General features: G+C 36.8%; 3 protein-coding genes and 1 long non-coding RNA gene across 4 annotated transcripts in view; 2 read left to right on the plus strand and 2 right to left on the minus strand.

Moving 5' to 3' along the window:
- Positions 1-5,890, plus strand: part of LOC112035805 (uncharacterized) — a 9,952-nt gene extending 4,062 nt beyond the window's left edge. The window contains exons 4-6 of the mRNA XM_065762090.1: positions 3,890-3,991; positions 4,478-4,589; positions 5,408-5,890. Of these exons, the coding sequence (XP_065618162.1) occupies positions 3,890-3,991; positions 4,478-4,589; positions 5,408-5,528 (335 nt within the window). The 3' untranslated portion in view covers positions 5,529-5,890. The remainder of the gene's footprint in view (positions 1-3,889; positions 3,992-4,477; positions 4,590-5,407) is intronic.
- On the plus strand, positions 3,116-3,537 carry LOC136062693 (uncharacterized). The gene is made up of 2 exons (XR_010624422.1): positions 3,116-3,352; positions 3,501-3,537. It is a non-coding gene; the product is annotated as an uncharacterized LOC136062693 (long non-coding RNA).
- An 826-nt stretch (positions 5,891-6,716) lies between the features above and the next one.
- LOC112035812 (Holliday junction resolvase MOC1, chloroplastic) lies at positions 6,717-16,314 on the minus strand. The gene is given in 8 exon segments (XM_065762069.1): positions 6,717-6,847; positions 7,379-7,451; positions 7,898-8,029; positions 9,364-9,416; positions 10,234-10,279; positions 10,524-10,547; positions 15,356-15,394; positions 15,784-16,314. Coding segments are annotated over 8 exon segments (945 nt in total). The 5' UTR covers positions 16,231-16,314.
- A 6,828-nt stretch (positions 16,315-23,142) lies between these two features.
- On the minus strand, positions 23,143-24,402 carry LOC112005249 (uncharacterized). Its single transcript, XM_024037497.1, has 2 exons — positions 24,121-24,402; positions 23,143-24,033 (listed from the first exon to the last, which is right to left on the minus strand). The coding sequence occupies exons 1-2, from the start codon at positions 24,400-24,402 to the stop codon at positions 23,143-23,145; spliced, it is 1,173 nt and encodes a 390-aa protein (XP_023893265.1).
- Positions 24,403-26,558: the final 2,156 nt, after the last annotated feature.

Consider the following 26,558-nt stretch of genomic DNA (forward strand, 5'->3'; position numbering starts at 1 on the left):
AAAAAAAAAAAGAAAAAAGAAATGTAATGGAATTAAGTAACCTTAATTGGATGTTTTAAAATAAAGAAATGAAAATGAATAGAATATAAGTAATCTTGTTTAAGAGTAACATAGAGGGAATTGGATGAAATTATTTTATGACAATATCACTATTAGACCCCTATTTTAAAATAAATGTTTAATATATAGGAATATTTTGGAAGTTTTAGCAAAAGAATTCATTAAATCTAATTTCATTACCTCTCATTTCTTCCAATTTTGGGTGGAATGAAAAATTTGAGGTTTTAAGGGAATAGAGAAGAATGAGTATTCCCTTCTACCCATTCTATTCCCTCAAACTTAAACTCACAAATAAGGGAATAGATTTTTCATTCTCTCCGTTAAAACTCTCAAACAAGGGAATAAAAGAATTTTCTAAAACTATTCTTTTCATTCCTTTCCATTTCATTTAATTCCTTCCTCCCAAACGAGGGCTATGTAAGGTTGTGACTTTTTTTCTTTTTTGGAGAAATAGTAAGGTTGTAACTTAAGTAGCTAAATTTTGTCCTTTACACTAATGTACTTTTGCATTTTGGAACTATAAATACGAACCAACATTAATTTGAGAGTCTTTTTATGATACAATTCCTATGTGATTTTTTAAGAGCATAATTTGAACGTTAAAATTATGATTGAAATAAATTAATTTTTTTGGTAAATATGAAAGAATTTTAATTTATGGTGTTCCCTCAATGATAATTACTTTTTAACATCAAATATAAACTGATGAATCTTGTGATATCAGTGGGCTGAAAGTCTCAGGTATTGGTGATTTTGTGACTGAGTCCTGAGAAAACAAATACAGAATCAGAGGAGACCGGTAGATTCCGGCCAAGAATCCTCTGATGGCAAAGTTAGTCTTTTTGTAATTCCAAATATATTTGATGTATCAGAATGCCCTACCCTCTCGTTGGTGAGCGCTTATATAGCATGCGAGGAACAATTACTTGTTTGATAACCGTTCCTATTATTGAGGAGTTTGAAAGATTCAGAGGTAACTTCTATAACTGCCATGGAAGTTACATTTATTTGGATCTGCATTCCACAACGGTTGTTGGACTTACTTGTAATGGTTCGACTTGTCTCTCACACCTGGTGGGAATTTGAGTCGTCTAAGGCTCAATCATGCTCAGGGCACAACAATCTCGTCCGTCCTTTAAAGATGGACAGATGAGGCTGTTATGGACGAGCATGCTCCTTCTTCCTTTCTTTTCTTTGGATGACTTATATGGATGAGATACGACTCGTGGATTTTCATTACACCATCATAAACATCAATTGATTTTTGGTGTAGATAAGATTAGAACCTTAGATATCATTTAACCACAAAAATCTCTATCAATTAAATTAACTGAACCCACAATTGAGATAAATTATTTTGGTTATAGAAGCAATTTTATTTTAAAAAATATTAAACATATCACAGATGATTTAAGGATAATTTTAATGGAGTACTAAAATTTCCTTATAATTTTTTTCTAAAAAATTTCCTTTTAAATTTATGTCAACATTAACTGTATTTTTTTTATCATCAAAACATTTTATTAACTTGAAGACTTATATTTCAACCCCACTAGTTTCTCAATATTCAAACCCTCAAACCAACAAAAAAAAAAAAAAATTGCTAATCTGTATGTATGATATGATTTAAAACTTATATTGCCTGTTATATAATGATTGCAATCTTTACTACATATGTAGTTTTAGGGGATTATAGCGTGAACAATGGTAAGAACACAAGAACAATAGGCTTAGAAGCATGGATATCATTTTCTTTTAAGGAAATATTTTCTCTTACTCAATTGAGTTTTCTATACGGTTATCAGAAAATTTATCTCAAGGATACAACTAAGCCAGAATCCTCAAGATTCAATAAACAAAATTGAAGAATCTTGTGAATTTCTCTCAAGGATACAACTCAAATCCCTAATTTCCTTCTTTTTTTTTTTTTTTTGGAAAAATTCTCACCTTTTAAAACCATCTCCCTCAAGTAGGTATGATCTAGCTCGGGTGGGTTTTACTATCTCGCTTCAGCGGCCTTCGAATGCCAATTGAGTGAACAATCCTAGCACTTTGCTAGTGAGGACTTGTTCATATCTTGCTTGAGCATGATCAATTGAAGTGTCAATCTAGGGTCCATTTGGATAGAACTTATTTTACTGAAACTGAAAACTAAAAATTGAAAATATTGTAGCAAAATAATTTTAAATGTGTGAATAGTGCCGTGGGACTCATTTTTAATGAAAAAGTTGTTGAAAAGTGAAGTTTATGGGACCTATGAACAGTGCACGGGTGCACTGTTCACTGTTGACTTAGTCAACAATTGCGGTTGAAGCAAAAAAAAAAAAAAAAAGAGGGGAAAACGCAGACTTTGTATCCAAACATATACTTGAAATCATGTTTTTAAAATACGATTTTATAGATTGTGTGTCCTACAGTGTGTAACAGGCCGTGTTAAACAATAATTAGTGACTATGATAAACTAATAGGACAAAGTTTAGCTATATATGAAATTGGTTGTAACCTAAGAATGCAACCTTACTCGATATCATTAACATTGTTATATATTTTAAAAATCTAACTGTTGGATTGCATGTTCTTTAAGCTCTAATATGTCAAATTTTGTTTATAAGCTATAAATATTATATTTTATGTATAATTTTAAACTACAAAAATTTACAATTTAAATCATTTATTAATAACTTAGCTATTGATTTTTATGTTCTAGAAATTTTGCAAGCATAGAGGATATATGAAGAAAATATAATTTAATGATAAATTTGTCAAAATTTACTTTTAATAAAAAATATTGAATAATATTGTAATTTTAAATTATGACAAATTTTGTTGTTAAATCTGGTTGAAAAACCTATCAACGAACAAACTACAAATTACTCACATCACACTCCACAGACACATGTAGAGAAAATTAATGTTTGGTGTGACTAAGTGCCCGTTTGTTTGGGCGTTTTGAGCCCAAAAGTTGGCTTTTTAAAAAAGCCAGCCCAAGTTCAATGTTTGGTGAGTATAAAACGCAACTTTTTGACAAAAGTTGCGTTTATATTTGTGAAGAAACGCGCGTTTGAGAAATGGCTTGTTTCAGTCCATAATTGTAAAAGTTGGTGTGGGCGTTTATATATATATCCATTGGGGGTGACTTCAATTACCAAAATTGCCCTTCAATAAAGGGCAAGGTGTCTTCTTCAGATCATGCACAGCCTCAGCAAATTCATCTCATCTCTCAGCTCTGCGCAAGCCAACTCTCACGCCTCTCATATCCTCTCAACTCTGCCCTCTCCGTGTCTCCTTGTGGGTAAGTCTCTCTTTTTAGCTGTCACCCGTTGAAAATCTTCTTCATCTTCTTCTTCTTTCTTCGTCTTCTTCAGCAGGCCTTCCTTTGTAATTTTTTTTTAAAAAAAAAATTTATTTGTCTAATCTAATCTGAGAAATACATTTTAAAGGTAGAGTTTTGATCAACAAAACACCAAGCAACACCAATCTGCTACCAAAACCACCAGGTACCAACACTGATCTGAATTTTTTTTTAATTTTTTTTTACCTATCAAAAAAAAAAAAATAGATCTTGCATGCTTTGTTCTTGCTAAAGATCTATTTGTTCTCTTGCTGGGTACTGAAAAAAATTTGTGGGTGCATGTTTTCTCGCCAACCCAGAAGAGAGTTATTGTTATAGATTAATGGGTATTGTTCCTTTACTTGTTTAGTTATTTGTTTTTGTTGATTGAAATTTACAGTGGTTTGAATCTTGCTATGAATGGTTTGTAGACTTGTAGCTCATAATTCTAATAGAAAAAAGACAACCCCCCCCCCCCCCCTCCTCTCCTATATGCAGGATTAGTTGCTGAGAAGCTAGAATGGGGAAATTCTGACCAGATTAACCAAATTTTACAAAAATATTCTGGAGGGTTTGATTTAGTTCTTGGAGCCGACATTTATATCCTTAAATGTTTCTTTCTTCCTCTCATTTTTGATAATTTCAAAAAAACTCACTTTTATTCAATACTTAAGTGCTAATAGTAGGATAAAGTGCATAACTGCACAAAAGCCAGAAAATTGTCAGACCTGCATCTGCAATTGACATAAAATTGAAGTAAATCTGTGAACTTGGCTAGTTGGAACAACTATTCATATCCTTCTTTGAGGATGTAATAGTTAATCTATTATGTCAATCATAGCATTTCTATGAGTTCACATTGTTCTTAATGGTTATTTTGTATGAGGTCTCTCTAATTTCTTCTATACCTTTCATTGCATTTGTTATCGTTGTTGTTACTTATGTTGTTGCACTTGTATTGAAAACATTTACCTGGCCAAGTTTCATTATCATAAGCTATGGCTGCTAAACCTAAAACATCTCTTTATCATGTATCATGCATTTCATCTTTGCTTCACACCATCACATTTCCTTGACAGTAGATAAGCTTTCAGCAGTCCAGCATTCCTTTGCTTTTTGACACTGTGAAACAGCTTCTTCAAATAAGAGGAAAAGGAAAGTGCAAATTCATACTTGCCTATGTATCCCGAGCTAAGATGTAAGTAATTCATTATTTAAAAAAAAAAAAAAAAAAACAGATGTGGATTGTGATTTTCTTCACAATGTCCAACCAAATTTTGTTGATTGCTTCATCTAATGAATTTTATGGATAGACAGTACTATTACTTCATTGTCACTGAAATATTCTATTCTAAACCCCCTAGCGCCATGTGGATTGACTAGATTCCTTAGTTGATGTGCACACCTACTGATTCTGATGTAAGTTATTGTTGAAACATTTTAGGAATATATAGAACTAATAGAATTCAAAGCCTTGGACATATATGGGTCTGATGCAAGTATGGATTGATCCAAATAGAACTCCCACTGAATTATTAGGCTACTGCTTTAAAATTTGGCCAACCCTTTTAATAAAATGATTTGGCAAAATCTAGAAGATCTGACCTATTAGGTATCACATCTTGTGTAAGGAATTTTGCAGAATAAAAATATGGTAGAAATTATAAAAAGGGGATATACATGATACTCTCTTTCTCACCTTCTTTCTTTGATTATTTATCACCCTCGCTACAATGATTTTTATCTAAGCCCAATGTCCATTTTTGTAAATGCTCTTCCATGAATATTCATTGTTCAATGGCTGTTTCTTGTACAGTACTTTATCAATATCTTCTATATCTGCCCGCTGTAGCTACTTTTTATTGATTTATTGCATGAATCTGGATTGTTAACTAGATCACAGAAACATCATGGTGGCAATTATTTTGTTAATTTTGACTGCTAGGAGATGGCTGTTGCAGATGCTAACCTTTCTCAGAATCCTTCTCTCTTACATGTTCATTTTCCTCTCTGCAGTATGGATTCATTGGTTATTAGTGAAGCTACCCGGTATGGGATGCACATAAGTGAAGTATCCGGGACTCGAAGTGTTGTTGGAAATCTTGATGGAGTCATCTTTGAGGTTACCCTTCAATAAATGCACAAGGGTAACCTTCACAGGAAATATAACCGTTGGAAGATAGAGCAAATGACTGCAACCCTTCCAATGGAGGGAAGAAGTTTTCTTGATGAGCCATTAATATACCCTAGACAAAAGCTGAGGATTCACGTTTTAAAGAAAATTGGCTTTAAATAGCCTTTTTGAGTTTGGTATGTAATTTAGTTGCTAATTGTGAGATCAGGTAGCAAGACCCTTTGTCTTTTTTTCTTTTCTTTTTCTTTTTTTTTTTGCTTTTTGGTTCCTTCTCAAGAAAGGGCTATTCCTGACTTGCTGTCTAATTGCTATCTCAATCTCCTTTTATAATTCTCTCAAAAAATAAAAATAAAAATCTTTTATAAGTGACCTGTCCTATCTAAGGAATCTGAGACTAGGTTTGGTAACTAATTTTTTTCCCTCAATTTTCTGTTTCTAAGAACAGTTTTTTTTTTTTTTTTTTCATAGTCCAAAAAAATTGTTTTCAAATTTCTAAAACAGCCACAAATGAACTCGTACCAGAGTTCAAAATCTCTCTCTCTCTCAAATCTTTGTATTTGTTTTCCAAGAATAAAAGAAAGAAATTAAATTCCAATGGCTTCCAAGGCCAAGAAAAAATATGCAGAGAAGAAGCCAACCTTGAGGAACCATTGGAATCACCATTATTACCCCCATCTACCACGACACCTTTGCCTTCTCTCTCCTCTGCCTTATGTTTCTCCATTGACCATCAATCTGTATCCCCCAATCATAACTAGGTCATCAAGAACCACCATGACAACACAATCACAGCCTTGAAGATGTGTATGTGCTCACAGAGCACATCCAGGTCGAAGAAGTGTGAGCACATCCAGGTCGAAGAAGACGTGGGATGCATGCGTAGACCCTCACACACACAACTGTTTTTTGTTCACTCTTAAATACAATTTATTGAAAACAGAAGTAGTTACCAAAAATGACCTAACGTTCCTTTGATTAATATGTGCAAAATTACAATGGGATGTACAGTTGTACAGGATGGGGGCTTCAATCCCACAATACTTATAGGATTGTCAATAAATGGTTATGCCAGTCTTCTATTCAGTATCACAAAATGTTAGAGCAAACATCTTAAGCCGCTTTGTCAATCGGTCCAATTTTCATTCACAACACTAATCTGTTTCAGAGAATTGACATCTGGAATGTCAGAATCTAAATGTAGTCAAATAGATCTGCTGGGGCTATCTGCCCATGTCAAGGGACCAATTCCTCTGACATGCAAGATGGGTTTAAATTCTTCAAGCCCTTGCCATAGGCAGCAATGAGTAGAGCCTCAGCCCTTCCTGCAAATTTCAGGATAATCAATCAAAACCAAAGCAAATGGGAAAACAATCTAATAATAATTGATATGTTAACAAAACTACATTTTCACTAACCCAGTATGTTTAAGTGATACAAATAAAAAAGATTAATTTACAAAATTTTGTCTCTCCAGAACAATGGATATTTACCCTACTTTTTATTGGTGTCACATAATAAAACTTTTATTACCCAAATGAGACAATCTAGTACACAGAAAGTGTACAAGAAGGTCCCATAAAGAAATTTTGGGAATAGTATTTACCCATGAAGTCACTTGGAATGGTCCAGACCCTTCACAAGGCAACATTTATTCTGTGGACTCTGTGGGCTTGTTGGCTAAAGACCTAACCATATATGGTATATGTCAAAACAACGATTTATACACCAAAGAGCCACACGATACTAAACTCCAACACAATACATGACTTAAGGGTTTGGCCCAAGTTCTATCATTTAATCATAACATTAACATAGGATAAATTTCTACATAATAAAGGAGACAGTATGACTACCATGATCCTTTTTTCTTTTCAGTAGCGGACTTAACGATGGAAATAATTCAGATGCAACTCTCCGGCTATTATCCTGTTAAGTCAAAATCCAACATCTATATTGAGTAAAAGGAAGTTGATAATGTTCTACTTGACGGAAAAAAGAAATACCAGAGAAAAGTTTGAAACAAAAAACACAGCCAGCATAAAGTTACAAAGTAATATCTAAAGCAAGAGAAAATCCCTAATAATTAAAAAAAATCTAGGTGCAAAGGCAAAAGATTAGAAAGTGTAATTAATAATTAAACTATCACATCAGATTTATGATTTGAATCTTTTTTTTCAACAATATAAATGTGATATCTTAAGGGTATTCTCAAATTTTTTGGGCAACCTAATGGAATAATGTTCGCATAATTATATTTGCTTTCAGCTCAATTACTGGGAAATTTGAAAGAATAACAAATCAAAGTAAGAGGACTGCATTAGATATGAATGAGAAAAGGCCCTGCTAATGTGTAAACTTAAGATCAAACCAACCTTAGTAGAGCTCTTTCCAGTGAGTTCAAATTCTTTTTTCCATGATAGAGATGGAACTGGAACAACAGAAAATCCTGAGGCAACTAAGACCCCAATCCACAATCCATACCCAAATCCTCCACTCCACCACCCCTTCATTCAGAAACAGAAAATACCATAGCATGAACTATAAGAAATTGGTAGTAAATTAAATTCAGGCAAAACTGAACACAATCTAACAATCTCAGGATGTTTTAGAAAACAAAATTTGTGAAGCAGGATGGATCAGAAGTTTAGTTTACTCTTTTTTAATGAGTAATAAACAGGTTTTATCAGACCGAAGAAAAACCTTAAGTATCCAAAATGTATGCAAAAGGTTCACCTAAAGAATAAAAAGCAAATTTCAATCAATCTATGAAATCTAAAAGAGATGAACCCAGGATGTAGCTAAAAGAAAGCCTCCATTTATACAATGATCTCAAAAATATAGACTTAAGCTACATCATAGGAAGCTCACACCATTAAATATCTTTTTGCTTCTCTCCCTCCATATAGTTCTCATGATACTTGTTTCTATATCTTTGAAACGAACCTTTCCAACATTTTTTTTTTTTTTGGGGGGTGGGGGATGCATCACTTGTACAAAATTTTCAATTATTTGAAGATTTCATTAAACTTAATCTAAAACTGCATAATCAGAAAAAAGAGTATGCACCTTTAGAGTAAGTTTGATACAATATTATCGGATGAATATGACATTGGATTTCTCTAGAAGTTCAAACCTTTTTAGCATCTCCACTAACTTCTGGTTCTTTTTCTTTTTTTGGGATAAGTACTGTTTAAAACTTCTGACATTTCATAATAATCTCAAAGTTTCTACTGTTAATGTCCATTGAGTAACGAACTTCCCATTAATGAGAAAAACTCACATGTGTAGCAGTACTCCCATTTTCAAAGGTGAGATGTCAATTCAATACAGAAATAGTGGGTGCAGGTGCAAAGGAATTAAACAAAAGAAGAAAATTTTCAGAACATTTTTTTGTTCTAACTGGAAAAAAGGTTGCTTAAAAGAAAATGTCTATGATATTCTTTCTAATCACTAACAGATTCCTTTCTAAGCATTAGGGCGAGCCCAAACTCATAAACTGGTACTTATTGAGTGGAAAACTCAAAAAGTGTCAAGATAAGATGACAAGTAACTGCAGAGTGAGCAGCTTTAATTTTGATTGCACTAGTACAGTAATGCATTAGATCAAAAGTGAACCTCTCCCTGCTGCCATGGCATAGGGGTGGGACTTAGCTGGTTTCTCTTGATCACAGTGGTAGATTAGCAAGGTTCTTTTGCACTGTTATTTGACAGAATACCAACATAACACCACAAATGGAATTGCTAAACTTTCAAGAACAAAAAATTGCAGTGATCATGATAAGAGCATAAAAAAAAGCACTACGAAAGGACAAAAACAAAATCTTCTATAGAGAAAAACCTGTTTTCCATCCTGTGGATATGGGATTGATTGTTCTATATATGCAGTAGTTCCTGAAAAATAAGAAGAGTTGGTTTATTAGAAAAAGACTCAAGAATTTATAACAAGACAGCATCCATATAAGTATATCTGTAGAAGATTGCTTCAAAAACCAACCAACGAAAGCCAGACATCTTTCCAGATGTTGCACAGCATGGGAAGATACAAAATAAAACAACATAAGGAAAGAGAAAAGCATGTATCTTCTCATAAGGATTTACCAACATAAAGGTGATGAACTCACAAGATTTAAATTAAAAAGAAAGGATCTAGTAAGGTGTCAGAATGACAGTGGAATAGAGTAGCAAATAGAAGATAAAGCAGTCAGCTGAACCTCAGTGCTCAAATCAGGCCATTTGAAAGACATAATTTTTTTTTTTGGGGGGGGTGGACCAAACAACCCACATCAAACAACCAGGAACCATATTCCATACATCGGAAGCATATTTTCCCAACCAATTACTCCAACAAGACACCAAACTCACCACAGAACCTGGCATAACCAATTGAATCCCAAAAGCTTGAACATTTGCACCCACAAAGCATAAGCTACCGGACAATGAATGAGAAGATGGTCCACAGATTCCGCTGAACAGCAGCACATACAGCACCTATTCACCAAAGGAAGGCCCCGGATATTATCCAAGGTAAGGATCCGGCCATGTGCTGCGGTCCACAAGAAGAAAGCCACCCTCTTAGGCACCTTGACTTTCCAAATCCCCTTCCAAGGGAAGTAGGCAGTATCTGTACCCCTGATCTTATGATAAAAGGACCGAGTATCAAACTTACCATTCCTATTAAGACACCAATGAGGTCTATCCCACCCAAAACCTCGTGGGATCCGAGACTGAATGAGTTCTAGGAAGGAGAAGGCAGCCTCAAATTCCCTCATGAAAATTCCTATAAAATCTCACATTCCAACATCTACTACTCCCATCCTCTTGATGCTCCAACAAATCAGAAATATAGGCTTCCTTGTCACTAGAACACGCAAATAACTGAGGATAGAGCATTTTAAGAGTGAAATCCCCAACCCCCTATCATGCCAAAAACGAATACGGGAACCATCACCCACCACAAAAACTAAGTGTTTGGAGAACCTCGCCCAACCGCATTAATACCACCAAAGGCCGCACCCGTGTGCCCTTCTACAATCTTTAGTATTCCACCCCCTTGATCCTCGCCATATTTGGTGGCAATAACCCTCCGCCAAAGACTAGTTCCTTCTTGGCCAAACCTCCATAACCATTTCCCTAGTAGAGCTTGGTTAAAGTGACCTAACTTCCTAACCTCCAAACCACCCATCTCTAGAGGTGAACACACCTTCTCCCAAGCCACCAAAGAATGTTTAAAACACTCCTCCGAAGATCCCCACAAGAATTTCCTCTGAATACGCTCCAATCTGTCAGCCACAGCTACAGGGATGGTAAATAAGGATAGATAGTATGTGGGAAGACTAGAGAGGGTACTCTTCAAGAGAGTAATCCTACCACCCTTAGACAAATATAGACGTTTCCAACCAGCCAGTTCTTCTCCATCTTCTCCAAAATGGGGTTCCAAATGGATGCAGTCTTGTACGGGGTGCCCAAAGGCATGCCCAAATATTTCATGGGCAGGCTACCCACCTTACAACTGAGAATATTAGCCAAAGCATCAATATTACCAACCTCCCCCACCGGGACAATCTCACTCTTCCCCACATTTACCTTTAATCCAGTAAAGGCTTGGAAGCAAGACAAAGCCAGTCTAATAGCCAACAACTGATCTCTAGAAGCATCACAGAACAGAATAGTATCTCTGCAAATAGCAGATGAGATATGCGAACCCCGATAGAGTTCACTGGTCCCACATGAAAACCATGAAGCAGCCCACTATCCTCGGTTTTCTTAAGGATCCGAGATAAAACTTCCATAACCAAGAGGAAAAGAAGAGGGGACAGCGGATCTCCTTGTCTCAACCCACGAGAGCTTCCAAAAAAGCCTGCCGGGGAACCATTCACAAGAACTGAGAAGCGAACAGTAGAAATGCAAGCCTTAATCCACTCCCTCCACTTCAACCCAAAGCCCATCCTATTCAACAAATAAAGAAGGGCATCCCAATTAACATGATCGTAAGCTTTTTCTATATCCAGCTTGCAAACTACACCCGGGGAATGACTCTTCAATCTACTGTCCAGGCACTCATTTGCAATTAACACTGAGTCCAAAATTTGTCTTCCACCAACAAAGGAATTTTGGGTCTCCGAGATCAAACTGTCTAAAACCACCCTCAACCTATTCGCCAACACCTTAGACAATAACTTGTAAACACTGCCCACCAAACTAATAGGCCGAAAATCCTTAATATTGACAGCATCAGATTTCTTAGGAATAAGTGTGAGGAAAGAAGCATTAAGAGACCTTTCAAAAACTGAAAACCTATGAAAATGCTTAAAAACAGCCATCACATCATCCTCCACCACCCTCCAACATTTATGAAAAAATGCCATGGTGAACCCGTCCGGGCCAGGGGCTTTATCCCCCTCCATCTCTGCCAACGCCTGGGAGACTTCTTCTTTCGAGAACTCCCTCTCAAGGGACAACCTATCACCTCCCCAANGAGATAAAACTTCCATAACCAAGAGGAAAAGAAGAGGGGACAGCGGATCTCCTTGTCTCAACCCACGAGAGCTTCCAAAAAAGCCTGCCGGGGAACCATTCACAAGAACTGAGAAGCGAACAGTAGAAATGCAAGCCTTAATCCACTCCCTCCACTTCAACCCAAAGCCCATCCTATTCAACAAATAAAGAAGGGCATCCCAATTAACATGATCGTAAGCTTTTTCTATATCCAGCTTGCAAACTACACCCGGGGAATGACTCTTCAATCTACTGTCCAGGCACTCATTTGCAATTAACACTGAGTCCAAAATTTGTCTTCCACCAACAAAGGAATTTTGGGTCTCCGAGATCAAACTGTCTAAAACCACCCTCAACCTATTCGCCAACACCTTAGACAATAACTTGTAAACACTGCCCACCAAACTAATAGGCCGAAAATCCTTAATATTGACAGCATCAGATTTCTTAGGAATAAGTGTGAGGAAAGAAGCATTAAGAGACCTTTCAAAAACTGAAAACCTATGAAAATGCTTAAAAACAGCCATCACATCATCCTCCACCACCCTCCAACATTTATGAAAAAATGCCATGGTGAACCCGTCCGGGCCAGGGGCTTTATCCCCCTCCATCTCTGCCAACGCCTGGGAGACTTCTTCTTTCGAGAACTCCCTCTCAAGGGACAACCTATCATCCTCCCCAATACAAGCAAAATCCAATCCAACCCATCCAACCCATCTAGTAAGATTATATAGTAGCAAAGGCTCTATGGTCACCATTTGGGTATAGTTGGTGATCCTTGGGAAAATTATGGAGATGCTTACATGATGAAGGGAAGGTTTGGTGGCAATAGTAGCTAAAAGATTTGGTGTACAATATGACCTTGCATTATGTGGATTTTAGGGCAAGAGCACAGAGATCAAACATTTAATAGCGTTAAGCTCAACTGCAATGCACTTAAGAGTGCGTTTGAATGAGATTATTTTGTTTAAAAAATAAACGGTGTAAAAATAGAACTGTACTTAGTAAAAGCGATGTCTTAAAAAGTTGTACATAAGCGGGATGAAATTAAGCTGACATTTTAAGCTTAAACAAATAAATCTGAATTCTTTATTTCTAAAATCATTATATGATTGGATGAATTCCCTTGGAAGCATCTCTTGTAATTATTTTTTAGACCTACACACAATATATGTATGTATGTATCTCAACAATGGATGGGGATTGTTTTAAGAAGAAGATTCTATTTTATTAGCTTCTGAGGCCTCGCATGGCTATAATTTTCATGTTTCAATTGATAAGCGTTCTGCACTTATTAATTGTTTTGCCATGAAAGGACAATACAAGACTTGACCTGTCATGTTTAAGTGCTTTATCTGTTTTTGGTTTTATTGCATCTTGCTTTGTCTGGTTCAATAATACTGATTCTCTAATGAGTTTATAGGCCTTGTGGACGTCTCAAGCTTAGAGACTTTCTTCTCTGATATTATTATTGTTGGTCTAATGCTACAGGTTTTGATACTCCACACTTGCCAGTACTGGTTGGCAAAAGTGTTCGACGACGTTTAGATGCCAAGTCAATTGTTCAGTTGCTTCGTAGTGTTGATGCTCCCATAGGTATCGGGGTTTTTTTTTTTTTTCTTTACTCTCTCTCTGCAACACCCCCACCCCCCCTGGAAAGAAACCGGCGCTCTTTTGAGAGTTTGGAGAGAACGCTTGATCAGTTACAAGCGATCAGCCGAAATACTCTTTTTGAATGGGCTAAGTGTTGGGGTTTTTCAAACTGTTCTTCTACTTTGGAGTTCTTTTCTACCCTTAGTAGTGCCTCTTAAGTTGCTTCTCTTATTCTGTTTTTAGTTGTTTTTGTTTGCTGTTTTTTGTGTTCACCATCATGAACACCTGTAATGGCTGTTTGCGTTCTTCTTGTTGAATAAAAGTCTTATTACTTATCAAAAAAAAAGATGAATTACAAAGCAAAACCATGCAAAATGTTATGATACACATTCACCACACATATCTTCTTTCAGAAGCCATGCTTAGAAATATCTAGATTTATGGTTCTCACATATCCAAAATTTATTTTAAAAGTAACATATAACTGGATGAAGCAATCTGTATTGATCACGAAATATTTCAAGTTTTAAAATGTGTTGCCAGTTTTAATATTTACACTAATATGGTGGCTAGATTATGCTTCGCATTCAAAGTTAAGGCACATTAAGCCAAGTAGCAGGCTGCTCAAGCCCAAGGTGGCTGCTCAAGCCCAAGGTAATTTGTGTTACTTTTGATTATGAGCTAGCTTTCTAATCCTATCTTGTAGCATGACTATCAGTACTTTACTCAAGATTAACTCACCTATCCTACAAGTTAAGTCATTGTTAGCTTGAACAGCACCTTATCAAATGGAATGTAAGCAGTTCTGTTAGTTGTACTAGCCTACTTCTTTACAACTTGAATCCATGGAAGCCCCACACAAGAAATGTAAGAAAACCCCACCTTATCGTCATAATTTGCAGCAAAAGACTTTTTTTTCCCTCTCTTTTTATGCATATATGAGAAATTTATTTTAAAAGCACCAAGGGGTGCAATGCAGCTCTAGCTAAATCCTATGTTATTAAGGGATTTAATAATTACAAGAAGAAGAAGAAGAAGAGAGAGAGAGAGAAGATCCCACCATCAACTTGAAATGTGTTTTAGTCAATCAAAATTGCCCCCTCAAGTGTCTAGCATTTCTTTCTCACAAATTTCAAAGCATAATACATACAGGAAGAACACTATCCCATATCACACTGTACTATCCACAGAATGCAAAGTTATCATCTACAAGGTACCGTGGCTTTTGAGTGGAGTAGTGGTGTGCATTTGTATTAGAACTCCTTTCCCTCTCCCTTGTGTGTGTGTGTGTGTGTGTGACTGTTTCTCAAAAAGGTATATATACATATGGATAAATGGGGAATCTACGAGGGTTAAAAAACATCAAACGAATCCCCCATCTATTTTATTAAAAAGAAATCGCTCAAAAGCCTTCAAAACGTGATGAACAAGACAGATTAAAATAAAAGGAACCCTTCCCACAAGTGCCAGAGCTGCCAAAATAACCACTCGAAGACCTAAATGAATTAAAAGAAAAATGCCCAAAAGTAAGATACAAGCATCCTACTCAATTTCTCATCAAATCCTTAATAATTGTAGTTATATTGATCAAAATATTAAAAACATTGAGTTCACAATGATGAACACAAAGAAACAAAGAAAGCAAACTAAACTAACTTATTCCTAAGTGCATCGGTAAATGAATGTGTCACAGGCAAAAAAAATCACAAGCTAAGCTAATTCCCACATGGCCTTGCTTGAACCGACAAGGCTTGCTCCAAATGCACTGCATCAAAATCCATCTTCAAAGGACCCCATTCAACAAAAACCATAGTCAAGGAAACATTCTCAAAATAAAGGCAAATAAAGCTTTGTCTAAAGCTCGTACACACTGGCAACCAAGCAAATTCCCTAATAATGCACCACACGCATAGATCCACACCTATATTTACTGCTTTACTAATAGTTACAGTTCTGGGTTATCCCATCTTCTTTAACTAGAGATTTAACCAACAAGTTCAGTAATTTGTACCCAAAAAAGAAACACATTTTACCACTATGCTCAACATTCCCACTTAGAAATCCAACACAACTTGTACATATCTCACTCAAAATTTGATAAAAACAAACAAAACACACATATGTGATCAAAATGGAAGAAAAAAGGAAATTTGAAGGAAGCCCATTTTACCTGAGCAGAAGAAATGGAGGAATGGAGGGTGTTGAAGTTCAAGAGAGCCAAAGCGCCATGAATATCCGGGTCGACACCGATAACCCAGTTGGAAGCTGTGGCATTGGTGGGAGTGGAGGCCCCATTTGCATTCAATGGGCAAGTGAGGGAGTCCAACCAGTTCTCCTTCAGTTGGGCATGTTCATGGGCTTGGGAGGTCTTCACAGCTCTAACTCTAGAAGCGTTGGTTGAAAGCGCTGGTTTTTGAGTTTTTGGAGGTGGGGTTTTGTGGTCTGAGTTTGTTAAGGATGTTAGAGAAGAAGAGGTAGAGAAGAAGAAACGGTTTGCTGTGGGTTTGAGAAGCTTGGAGGAGAGTGAGAGTGAGTGTGAGTTCATGAAGAAATTGGGTTGGTTTAGTTGTTGATGATGGTGTGGGCTGATTTGGAAGTGGAATTGGAGGGCTTCCATTCCATCAAAACCACACACAGTCAGAGAGAGACAGAGAGTTCAAAAAATGCTGGGGCGGACTGAGGGGTAAAGAGGAAGAAGGATAAGAAATAAAATTAAGGCAAAAATATAAATTATTTAAAAAATAAATAAATGGTATGTTTGATCATTGTCATTTTTATTATTTAAATTATTTTTAGTATTTTAGTTCTTTAATTTTTTTTATATAAATACATAAAATATCAATTTATTGCGTCTACTTTACGATGATTGCTCTTTATTATTAGAGACTAAAATATCAATCTGTTAACTTCGGATTTCTTATTCGATGATAAAAGATTTTATCAGTTGAACTAACTAGAAGTTTAGAGAACGAGTCTTGTTGATGCTTTTGGGTTAATGAGGGTTTAGGTATTGGATTCGGTTGTTAAGTGACTTTTGAATCTGGGATTGAAGAGGGTTTCAAATGGTGTTTGGGTTTTGAATGTTTTTATGTGGTGAATCCCGCTATGGATGGGGGTTTTGTTAATGTAATGTGGTGTTTGATTTACATTTGCAATGGGTATTTCTTTGATTTTTTTTTTTTTAGGGTCTTCGGCTTTATTTGGTTGTGTACTTGTGTTTGATTTTGTTAGATCAAAATTCAGTGTTTGATTTTGGGTTTTGGTCATAGGTATGGTGTTTTTTTTTTCGTCGTTCTTCTTGTTGATGCTCTCCATTGATAGTGATTTATTTTTTCATTATAAAATTTTAGATTTTATTTTAACAAAATTACTTAAATATTTTTTAGTATTTAACAAAATTAATTTAATATTTTCTTAGTATTTAAAAAAAAAAAAACTTTTTAGTGCTTAACGACGAAAATGACAGTAATTGATCAAACTTAAAATGTATAACTTGTATTTTTCTTAATATTATAAGAAATGTTAAAATTTAAAAATAATTTTTTCTTTCTTTTTCCTTTTTTACCTTTAACACTATATGAACAGGTGTACAAAGAAATATAGTAATCTCTATCGATCTTATTGGTAAAAAGAAATAAAAGAAGAAATGGGTCATATCTATCCTAGTTTGCATTTAGTTGCAACATTTTGGTATTTGCTTATTACTTAATTATTGAAAATTGATAAAAACTAGTTGCAAATTCATGCAATGCATGAAAAAAATGTAATATAATTATTTTATAAGAATATAATGTAAAATTTGTAGGTTAAATAGTGCATGTATTATTCAAAAATATTTTCAATTTTTATAAGTTTTATGTAATGGAACATATAATGTATTTTGTATTCAACAACAATACATACATACATACATACATACATACATACATACATGAAAAATATAATTTAATAAAAATATTTAAATTACATAATTATCATATTGTTTCATATAAATGAAGGAAATTTTATTAAATTGATTTTTTTTACCATAATTGGTTGACTAATTTGAACATATCCAACAATATTTTTAAAAAATGTACACCACCGTTTTATGGAACATGTTACATTAAGTTTAAATATCATATAAGTTTAGAATTGTCGCATTTTTTTTCCTTTTCCAAATATAAGTATAATGCCTATATTATTAAAACTTGAATTTTGAATATTTATCATATTTATTTTTTTTTAAGGCTCATATCTTTAATTACTAATGCCTATTTTGTTTGTATATTTTAGGCCAAAGCTAAAAAGTTTTGCCCAAACATAATAAAATTTCATACTTTTCCATCCAAAAATAAAAAATATAAAAGAATGAATTTTTGAGCCCAAAACTTAAAAGGAAACATACAAAAATAATGAATTTAAGACCCAATTAGTCCAATGGACTTAATGGACCGAAGTGGACAAAATTGAACCAAAGTGGACCGGAATAGACCTAGTTGGCACAAATTGGACTAAAGTGGATTGTAATGGATAGAACTAGATCAAATTGGACTAAATGGAACTAAGTAAACCAAAGTGGACTGAACTAGACTAAATTAGACTGAATTGACTGAATTAGATTGAATTAGACCGAATGGACCATGGTGGACCCAAATGCTATGTTAATGTTGCTTAAAAGGAGTTGATAACAATAAATCTTATGTATCAGCTTTTAGATATTATATAGATAAAGCTGATAACAAACAAACTATTAATAGTTTTGAAAATTTAGATATATGAAAACTTTAAAAAATAAAAAATAAAAAATAAAAAATAAAACTAAGGGAAAAACATTGAAGTGTGTGTGTGTGTGTGTGTATATATATATATATAGAGAGAGAGAGAGAGAGAGAGAGAGAGAGATAAGGACCAATAAGATTGAGTTATACAATGAGAACGATGCTAAGAGGGAAGACAAAGGGAGAAATTTTTTTTTTTTTTGGAAGAAAAAAGGGAGAAAGATTGATACAGTTTAGTAAAAGAAATATGTTTTGCAATGGGTATATACAATGCATTATATATATATATATACCTTCCATATAAGGTGCATCTCATATATTTGACTTAATCTCAATTCTGGTCCTCATATCGATAAATTTGGGCTCTCTTATACCTTCCATATAAGGTGCATCTCATATATTTGACTATCTCAATTCGGGTCCTCATATCAATAAATTTGAGCTCTCTCTCTCTCTCTCTCTCTCTCTCTCTCTCTCGTATGTGTATATATATATATATGACGAAACTACACTATTAGTCTTTAAAGTTTACTATGTGTGCGCAATTAGTCCCTCAAGTTTTTAAAATGAGTAATATAAATTTTTTGGTTAACTTCTATTAACGGTATTACTTGCATGACTAATGAAATAATGACTTGGCATTTTCTAAATGATGTTGCATTTATTTTTATTAAATACCATCAATGGTTATTGAATTAGATTTAGATCATCCCCTAGTACAATTGTCCAGCCGCACTATTCATTTGTTGTCACATTTCATATATTATTTACACACAACGATTATATTCGGAATCTTCAACTCATAAACACTCTATTCCAATTCAGGCCTCCCACTTTACTCTCTCACTCTGGCCACATTTCCGTCAGCCCATCACAGGAACCCGACCTGAGAAATCATTGGACCATCCACCACCAAACATGGATGACCATGGTGGTGCCTATCTGCAACTATTCATGGATGGGGCGACCTTTTACAACCGCATTGTTCTTGGGAGTCTCTTGCCAATGAAAACTATGGGACCCACTACCGCCACTTCATCCAAACATGGGTCTGTAACTACATTGGTGGAACTTTAGTCTAACTACTCTTTGGTGGAACTTTAGTCTACCTACTCTCTGGCTTCCTCTGGTGTTTCTGCAAAGCTCGTAGATCTCTTCGAGCTTGTGCACTGGAGTCACCCTGTCTTCGTCCGATGTGGCACCGTCAATCTTTCTAAAACAATTGCATAAAGGTTGCATCGTTGAACAATGAAGTTTTTCTTTAAGACAATTGCAATTGTGTTAATCAGATTAAAGCCAAGGCACATAATCAACGATGTTGGATAAAGTTTTTCTAAAACAAGTGCACCGTCGAACAATAAAAGTTTTTCTTTCCAGTACGTTGACATTGCCATGGCACCGTTGATCATTTTTGTAGTGGGTTGGGATAAAGATTTGTAGTTTTTTAATAAAAAGGAGTGCCACATTATTTAAAAAATGGCAGGTTATTATTCCGATAGCCTCGTAAGTAATACCATTAACGGAAGTTAACCGAATGACTTATATTACTCATTTTGAAAATTTGAGAGACCAATTGCATTCACCTAAAACTTGAAGAACCGATTGCATACATAAGGTAAACTTGAAGAACCGATTTCGCCTATATTTATTCCAACCTAATTTTCATTTAACCGTAGATCTTTTCTTTGACTTCCTATTGAACCTCAATATATTATTGGTGCTAAAGCTGCTAATTAAGTTTAACACATTTTATTAGTGCCAAAGCTAGCTACTCAATGGTTATTCTGGCTTATATATAAAAAATTAAAAATGGCTATTCTAATTTCTAACGGTACATGCACAATGTACTATGAACTTTTTTTTTTTTTGGTAAAAGGGATAATAAAAGGAAAAAAAACTACACCAGCACAAAGCCAGTAGGACAGCGCCTACTTATACCCAGCCCAGAAAGGTCATGATTGAAAACAGGGAGTAACTCCATAGGCAGGTACTCAAAAATGCAGAACACTTCATCTTGATTCACCCCCTTTCTTGCGAGAGAGTCAGCACATCTATTGGCTTCTCGGTAACAATGGCTGAACCGAATCTGTGGTATCTGACTTACCAGCTGTTTAGAGTCATCAAGAAGGGGAGAAATAATTGGATTTGTCTGAGTGGGATTTTGAAGAATATCTATTATGGCTTTTGCATCCATCTCTACTTCCACGGCTTGAAAATTTTTGTTCACACAGATGTTTAATCCATCCCTTAACGCCCATAGCTCCGCTTCAAAGCTAGAAGTAACACCAATTCTTCTTGAAAATCCTACCACCCAATTACCAGATTCATCTCTTATCACACCTCCTCCACCAGCTAAACCCGGGTTGCCTAGGGATGAACCATCCGTGTTTAGCTTTCTCCAATCCCTTCTTGGCCTTTCCCATTTAACATTCTTCATTGCGAAGCTATTGGCCTTCTTCCAATCCGCGGCATACCAGAAGAAATCACTGGCTTGATTAATAATATGGCCAGCTAAGTTTGGATCGGGATTACTATTTTGGAAAATTACTTTTTTCCTTTGCATCCATATCATCTAGATGGCAAAAAGGAAGACTATGTTCCAAGGAGGTTTGCTGGGACTACCACATTGATCATTCCTTGCATTTTCGGTCAGCCAAGAATAAAGATCACAAGTGAAAAATTTCGAATCTGCTCCAGAGATACCAAGCTGCTTCCAGAGGTCCTTACTGCCCCCACAATCTCGAAGTAAGTGAATAATAGTTTCAGGTTCGTCGCGACACTGGGGACAAGAAGGGTCAGAACTGATACCTCTAGAAGCTAAACAATCTTTAACACCGATGCTATTGTGAAGGCATTTCCAAACAAAGAATTGGATTTGTGGAAGGATTTTGATTCTCCAAATCCAATGCCCCCTAAAGTCGTGGTTGACATTCCCTAAGGTTGCCAAGTTGTACGTGCTTTTTAAATCAAAATTCCCATGAGTATTTGCAGCCCACGACATTCTATCCTCACTCCTAGCAACAATGGCGTAGGGAGTAGCCTGAATTCCCAGCTTTATACTCAGAGGAAGATCAAAAGAAATCTTTGACCAATTCCACCCAGTTGCTGAAATCACTTCCTTCACATTCATGTTACCTTCCTCCCTGGTCAAAGGACCTTGCACTAAACCTCTGATGGGACCTTGAGAAGACCAATTATCCGTCCAGAACCTCAGATTGCTGTCATTCCTAATCACCCATTTTGTTCCAGCCTTAAAAACCTCTTGGCCTTTCCTCATGCCTTTCCATACTCGGGAGCAAGGAAGTTTATCACTGTTAGCCGAGCTTGTTCTCCGACGAGTGCAGTATTTGTTTCTAAGAACTCTGGCCCATAAGGTTTCTTTTTCTGAGTGGAACCTCCAATTAAGCTTTGCCAACAAGGAGGTATTTCTTCCCTTTGCAGTTTGTAATCCTAGACCACCCTCCTTCCTAGGTCTTGTCACCTTCTGCCAACTCACCCAATGCATCTTTTTTGAAGTCTCTGTCGTACCCCATAAGAAATTCTTACTGATCCTATCTATGCCTTCCAACACTTTACTTGGGAGATAAGCACACTGCATGGAATAATTGGGAATAGTGGACAAGGAAGATTGGATAAGAACGGATCTGCCCGCCATTGACAAAAGATTTGCTTTCCACCCCGAAAGCTTTTTCTTCATTCTATCTAAGATAAAATTAAAATCTTGATTCAACTGCCCTTGGTGATAAATAGGAATACCCAAATATTTTCCAATAGAAGAAGTCGCTCTAAACCCAAGCAAACTGCACATATCCTCCCTACTCTCCATATCAACATTTGGCCAAAAAAAAACCCTTGACTTGGACTCACTAATAGTCTACCCCGATTTTTCACAAAAGGTATCAAGCACCTCACGAATAGCAATGCAATTTGTTAGATTAGCTTTAGCAAACAGCACCAAGTCGTCTGCAAAGAAAAGGTGAGAGAAGCTAGGCCCACTCCTAGATGCTTTAACTGGATTCCACAAATTCTTACTGCATTTCCCCTCAATAAGTTAGCCTAGAAATTCCATACACAAAATGAATATGTAAAGGGATAGAGGGTCTCCTTGTCTGATACCTCTAGAAGGGATAATAGGATCCATCATACCCCCATTAAATAAAATCGAGGTTGAGACTGTAGAAATACAGCTCATAATGATCTCCACCAGGTCCATAGGAAACTTGAAACCAAGCAGCCTCTCCCTAATGAAACCCCACTCAAGCTTGTCATAAGCTTTTTCAAGATCTATCTTTATGGCCATGAACCCCTCTTTACCTTTGGCTTTACTAATGGTATGAACAATCTCCTGAACTATCATTGCATTATCAATACCTTTTCTTCCTGGAACAAAAGCAGATTGAAGGAGGGAAACAAGCTTATCCAAGAAAGGTCTAATCCGAGCCACAATAACCTTTGTGATGACTTTATAAACAGTATTACAAAGGCTGATTAGGTGGTAATTGCCCCATGTTTCTGGGCCTTGGATCTTCAAAATAAGGGTAATAAGGGTCCTATTGAGATAATCTGGGATTTTTTTTTCTAGAGAAAATCCCTTTAATTTCCTCAACCAGAGATTTCCCAACCACCAGCCAACAGCGCTGATAAAAACTTGCATGGAGCCCATCGGGACCAGGCGCTTTAAAAGGCTTCATCGACCAGAGAGCAATTTTTATTTCCTCCTCCGTGATCTCACCACAAAGGGATTCACAATCAGCCTCCGATAGATAGGCCTACCCCTGAGGCAAGAGTTGGGGATTCCTCTCTGAGAGAGCCAGAGAAGAGCAAAAAAGGTCCTCAAAACCCCCTCTAATATGCTCCATAACATCTCTTTCATCATATAGCCACTCCCCTACACTGTTCTTGATGGCAGAAATCCGGTTCCTGCTTCTTCTAACCATAGTGGACATATAATAGAAGGAAGTGTTCCTATCTCCTTGAATCATCCAATTAACTCTAGACTTAAGAGCCCAAATGTCCCTCTCCTGGTCTAAAATAATTTCCAGCTCTCTTTGGAGTTGCTTCTCTAAATCCAACAGATTTGAAGAAGGTCTTAAAGCAATAGCCTTCTGAATTCCATTAAGCCGGGCCATAATCCTCCTCTTCTTGCTGAAAAAATTACCAAAATGTTCCTTATTCCACCGCTTCACTTCAGTAACAAGGTTATTTGTGGCCCCCTGAAGGGAATTAACCGAATTCCAAGCAGACGAGACCACTACAGGAAAGGAAGGATCAGATAACCAGCAACTCTGGAATCTAAAAGGTCTAGGAAGTTGAAGCTGGTAATGCTTTGTAGTTTCCAGAAGCACAGGGCAGTGGTCAGAGTGACAGCGGGTAAGATGGGTAACTTTTGCCTCAGGAAAGTTTGAATACCAAGCAGTGTTTACAAAAAACCTATCAATTCTCTCCTGAATTAGCGCAGAAAGTTCTCTTCCATTAGACCAGGTGAACCTCGGCCCTGAGAACCCCAAATCAACCATATTGCATTTATCAAGACAATCTTTGAATTGCAAGGATCTATTCATACTGACAGTTCTGCCACCAAACTTGTCATCCTCCACCAGAGGTTCGTTAAAATCCCCTGCGATAATCCAAGCCATATTATGCAGTTCAGCTAAAGCAGACTAATTATTCCATAGAATAGACCTTTCCTCAAACCGAGGACTAGCATATACCGCAGAAAAAATCCAAGAAAAGTCAGAGGCACATACCTTAACTGTGACATGAATTTCCTGCTCAGTCTTCGAAATCAATGACACCTCCACTCTGTCTGAATTCCACAGCAACCATAAACCCCCAGCATAGCCAATAGTATTTGAATGAATCGCCCTATCAAAAGGCAATCTGTTGGTAATCGCTTTTGCTCGATCACCACCTATTTTTGTTTCCATCACCACCATAATAGTAGGATTGTAGTTATGAGCAAGTTCAGTAACATATTTCTGAAAATTGGGTTTCAGAGAACCCCTGCTATTCCATATGATAATATTCATGGGTAACAACATAGATAAGAACAAAACACAAACCATCAAGCAGAGGTAATATCGCCTCTACCATCAAACTCCATACAATCTTCCTCCATAACTTCCTTAAGCTGTCCCTCCCCGGCATCTGAATTTGCTGGCAAAGTAGAAGACCCATCACAGAGAGCTCCATTCAGGACTAAAGCATTAATAGGACATAGGCCTGAACCTCTATCACCCTTCTCACCCTCTACATCTTCCATGGGTTCGGGCTGTATCCCCATGGAATCAGTGGGATTAAGAACAGAGTTTCCCAATAAGCTAATCTCACCATCACCACCTTCAATTTGAACCTTTGAGCTTGTCCCCAAGGAGTCAGTCTCACTTGTCTCACAAGATCGGTGGACATCGACGAACCCAAACTCGCCATCTCTTCCTATAACTGTGGGACGGCGCATCGGGCTTCGATGAGCGCTGAACTGGATTGCCTCCATAGCCGCTTCTTTGCTATCCGTACTACCACTCTCACCATTTGAACCACTTCCATGGTAAAAACCCTCAGATTGACTACCCATCTCAGCACCCATGAAAGTCAAAGAAGAACAGTGGTTGTTTGGAGTAAGAGGAGCAGAATTATGGTGCTCAGATGCTACAAAAATCTTAGAGATAATGGAGGCTGCCCTGCCTTTTGCGAGAACCTTTTTACCTTTAGGAATTTGTTTCGGACCTAAAGATTTTGGGATAAAAGAAGAAGCCTTCAAGCCTACGATGTTAAAGCCCACGAAAGATGGGCTCGCTTCACTTTGGTTTGGATATAGGAAATTTGACTTCCTCTTATCATCAGCCTTAACCCATTGAGGCCCATTACTAGACTGGGCCATACCGTTTTTCCTATTACTGTCATGCACACGCTCCTTGCTGGTATCATTTTTCGGAAGGTTGGCGCCAGTGGGATTTTGTCCTTCCTCAAGGTAACGGCTCGTACTAGAGGTGCTGTTGTACCTGTTGGGTTTGTACCCATTTCTTTTGCGTGTCACAACCATCCAAGGTTCGTAAGTGTTGTCCTCATCTGCACTAGTCTCAGCTAACTCAGCATCATGCTTTTCGCGTGGGCTTCCCTGAGCCTTGTCCACTCCATCCTCTTCCTCCCTAGCCGGTGTCTGAACTGGTCGAATAATGAGAGGGCAGTCTTCCTTCCGGTGTCCAATCCTACCACAGGAAAAACACAATTTATGGATTCCTTCGTAGTTAACAGGCTGTTCGAAATTCCCGATAAGTAAAGCAGTGATCAACGGCTTCTCCACATCTATCTGCACACATATTCAGGCATAACGACCCCTCGCTTCCAAAGCAGTATGAGTGTCAATCCTCAGGACCTTTCCAATGGTGCTGCCAATCTCCTTCAAAGCTTCCACTTGGTAGTATTCAATAGGAAGATCATTGAGTCTTACCCAAACCGCAATAGATGAAACATCGGCAGAGCAAGGTCTAAAATTTGGAACCCAAGGCCTTATAGAGAGGAAGTGCTCTCCAATAAACCGGGGCCCTTTATCAAGCACTAAATCATAGTCTTCCATCGCTGAAAATTTGACTAGATAAAAATCCTTACTCAAATCCACAATATCAAGTCTTCCCTTTGGTTTCCATAAGGCAGAGATTTTTTGCTGTAAGAAATTAAAACCCACTGTACGCCCATAAAGTTTAACAATCAATGCTCTTGCCCACGGGGCCCTAATTTTTTGCTTCAGCTCATCGGTTATTTTAACTGCAGCAAGTCCTTTCCTCAGGCCAGAGGTGTCAAGTTCAGTCTCAGGGGCCACTTCCATCTGGTCCAAAAGATCAAAAGCTCTTCGATATGCCCCTGGAAGCTCACCCACAAGTTTTTCTTTAAAAGATGACTGTTGATTTGCATGACCCTTTCCCCACGAAAACTCTTTCTCTGTGCTAGCGTTGCCTTCCATAAAGTTTGCATGATGAATGTCTTTTACTTTCTTGTTACTCCTGGCCAGTTCAGCTTCTTCCTCTGAAGAGAGACCCCGAGAGGTTCCACTATGAACTATGCAAGATATTGAGAGAGTCCTATATTGTCATACTCATATGTGTTTATCATAAAATAAGAATTGCACAAGTCTAAATCAATTATTCTTGTTGATTATAGACAAACCAACATGGATATTAGATCGCCT

This window comes from Quercus suber, unplaced genomic scaffold (assembly GCF_002906115.3).
Source record: "Quercus suber isolate HL8 unplaced genomic scaffold, Cork oak 2.0 scaffold_441, whole genome shotgun sequence".
Lineage (NCBI taxonomy): Eukaryota > Viridiplantae > Streptophyta > Magnoliopsida > Fagales > Fagaceae > Quercus > Quercus suber.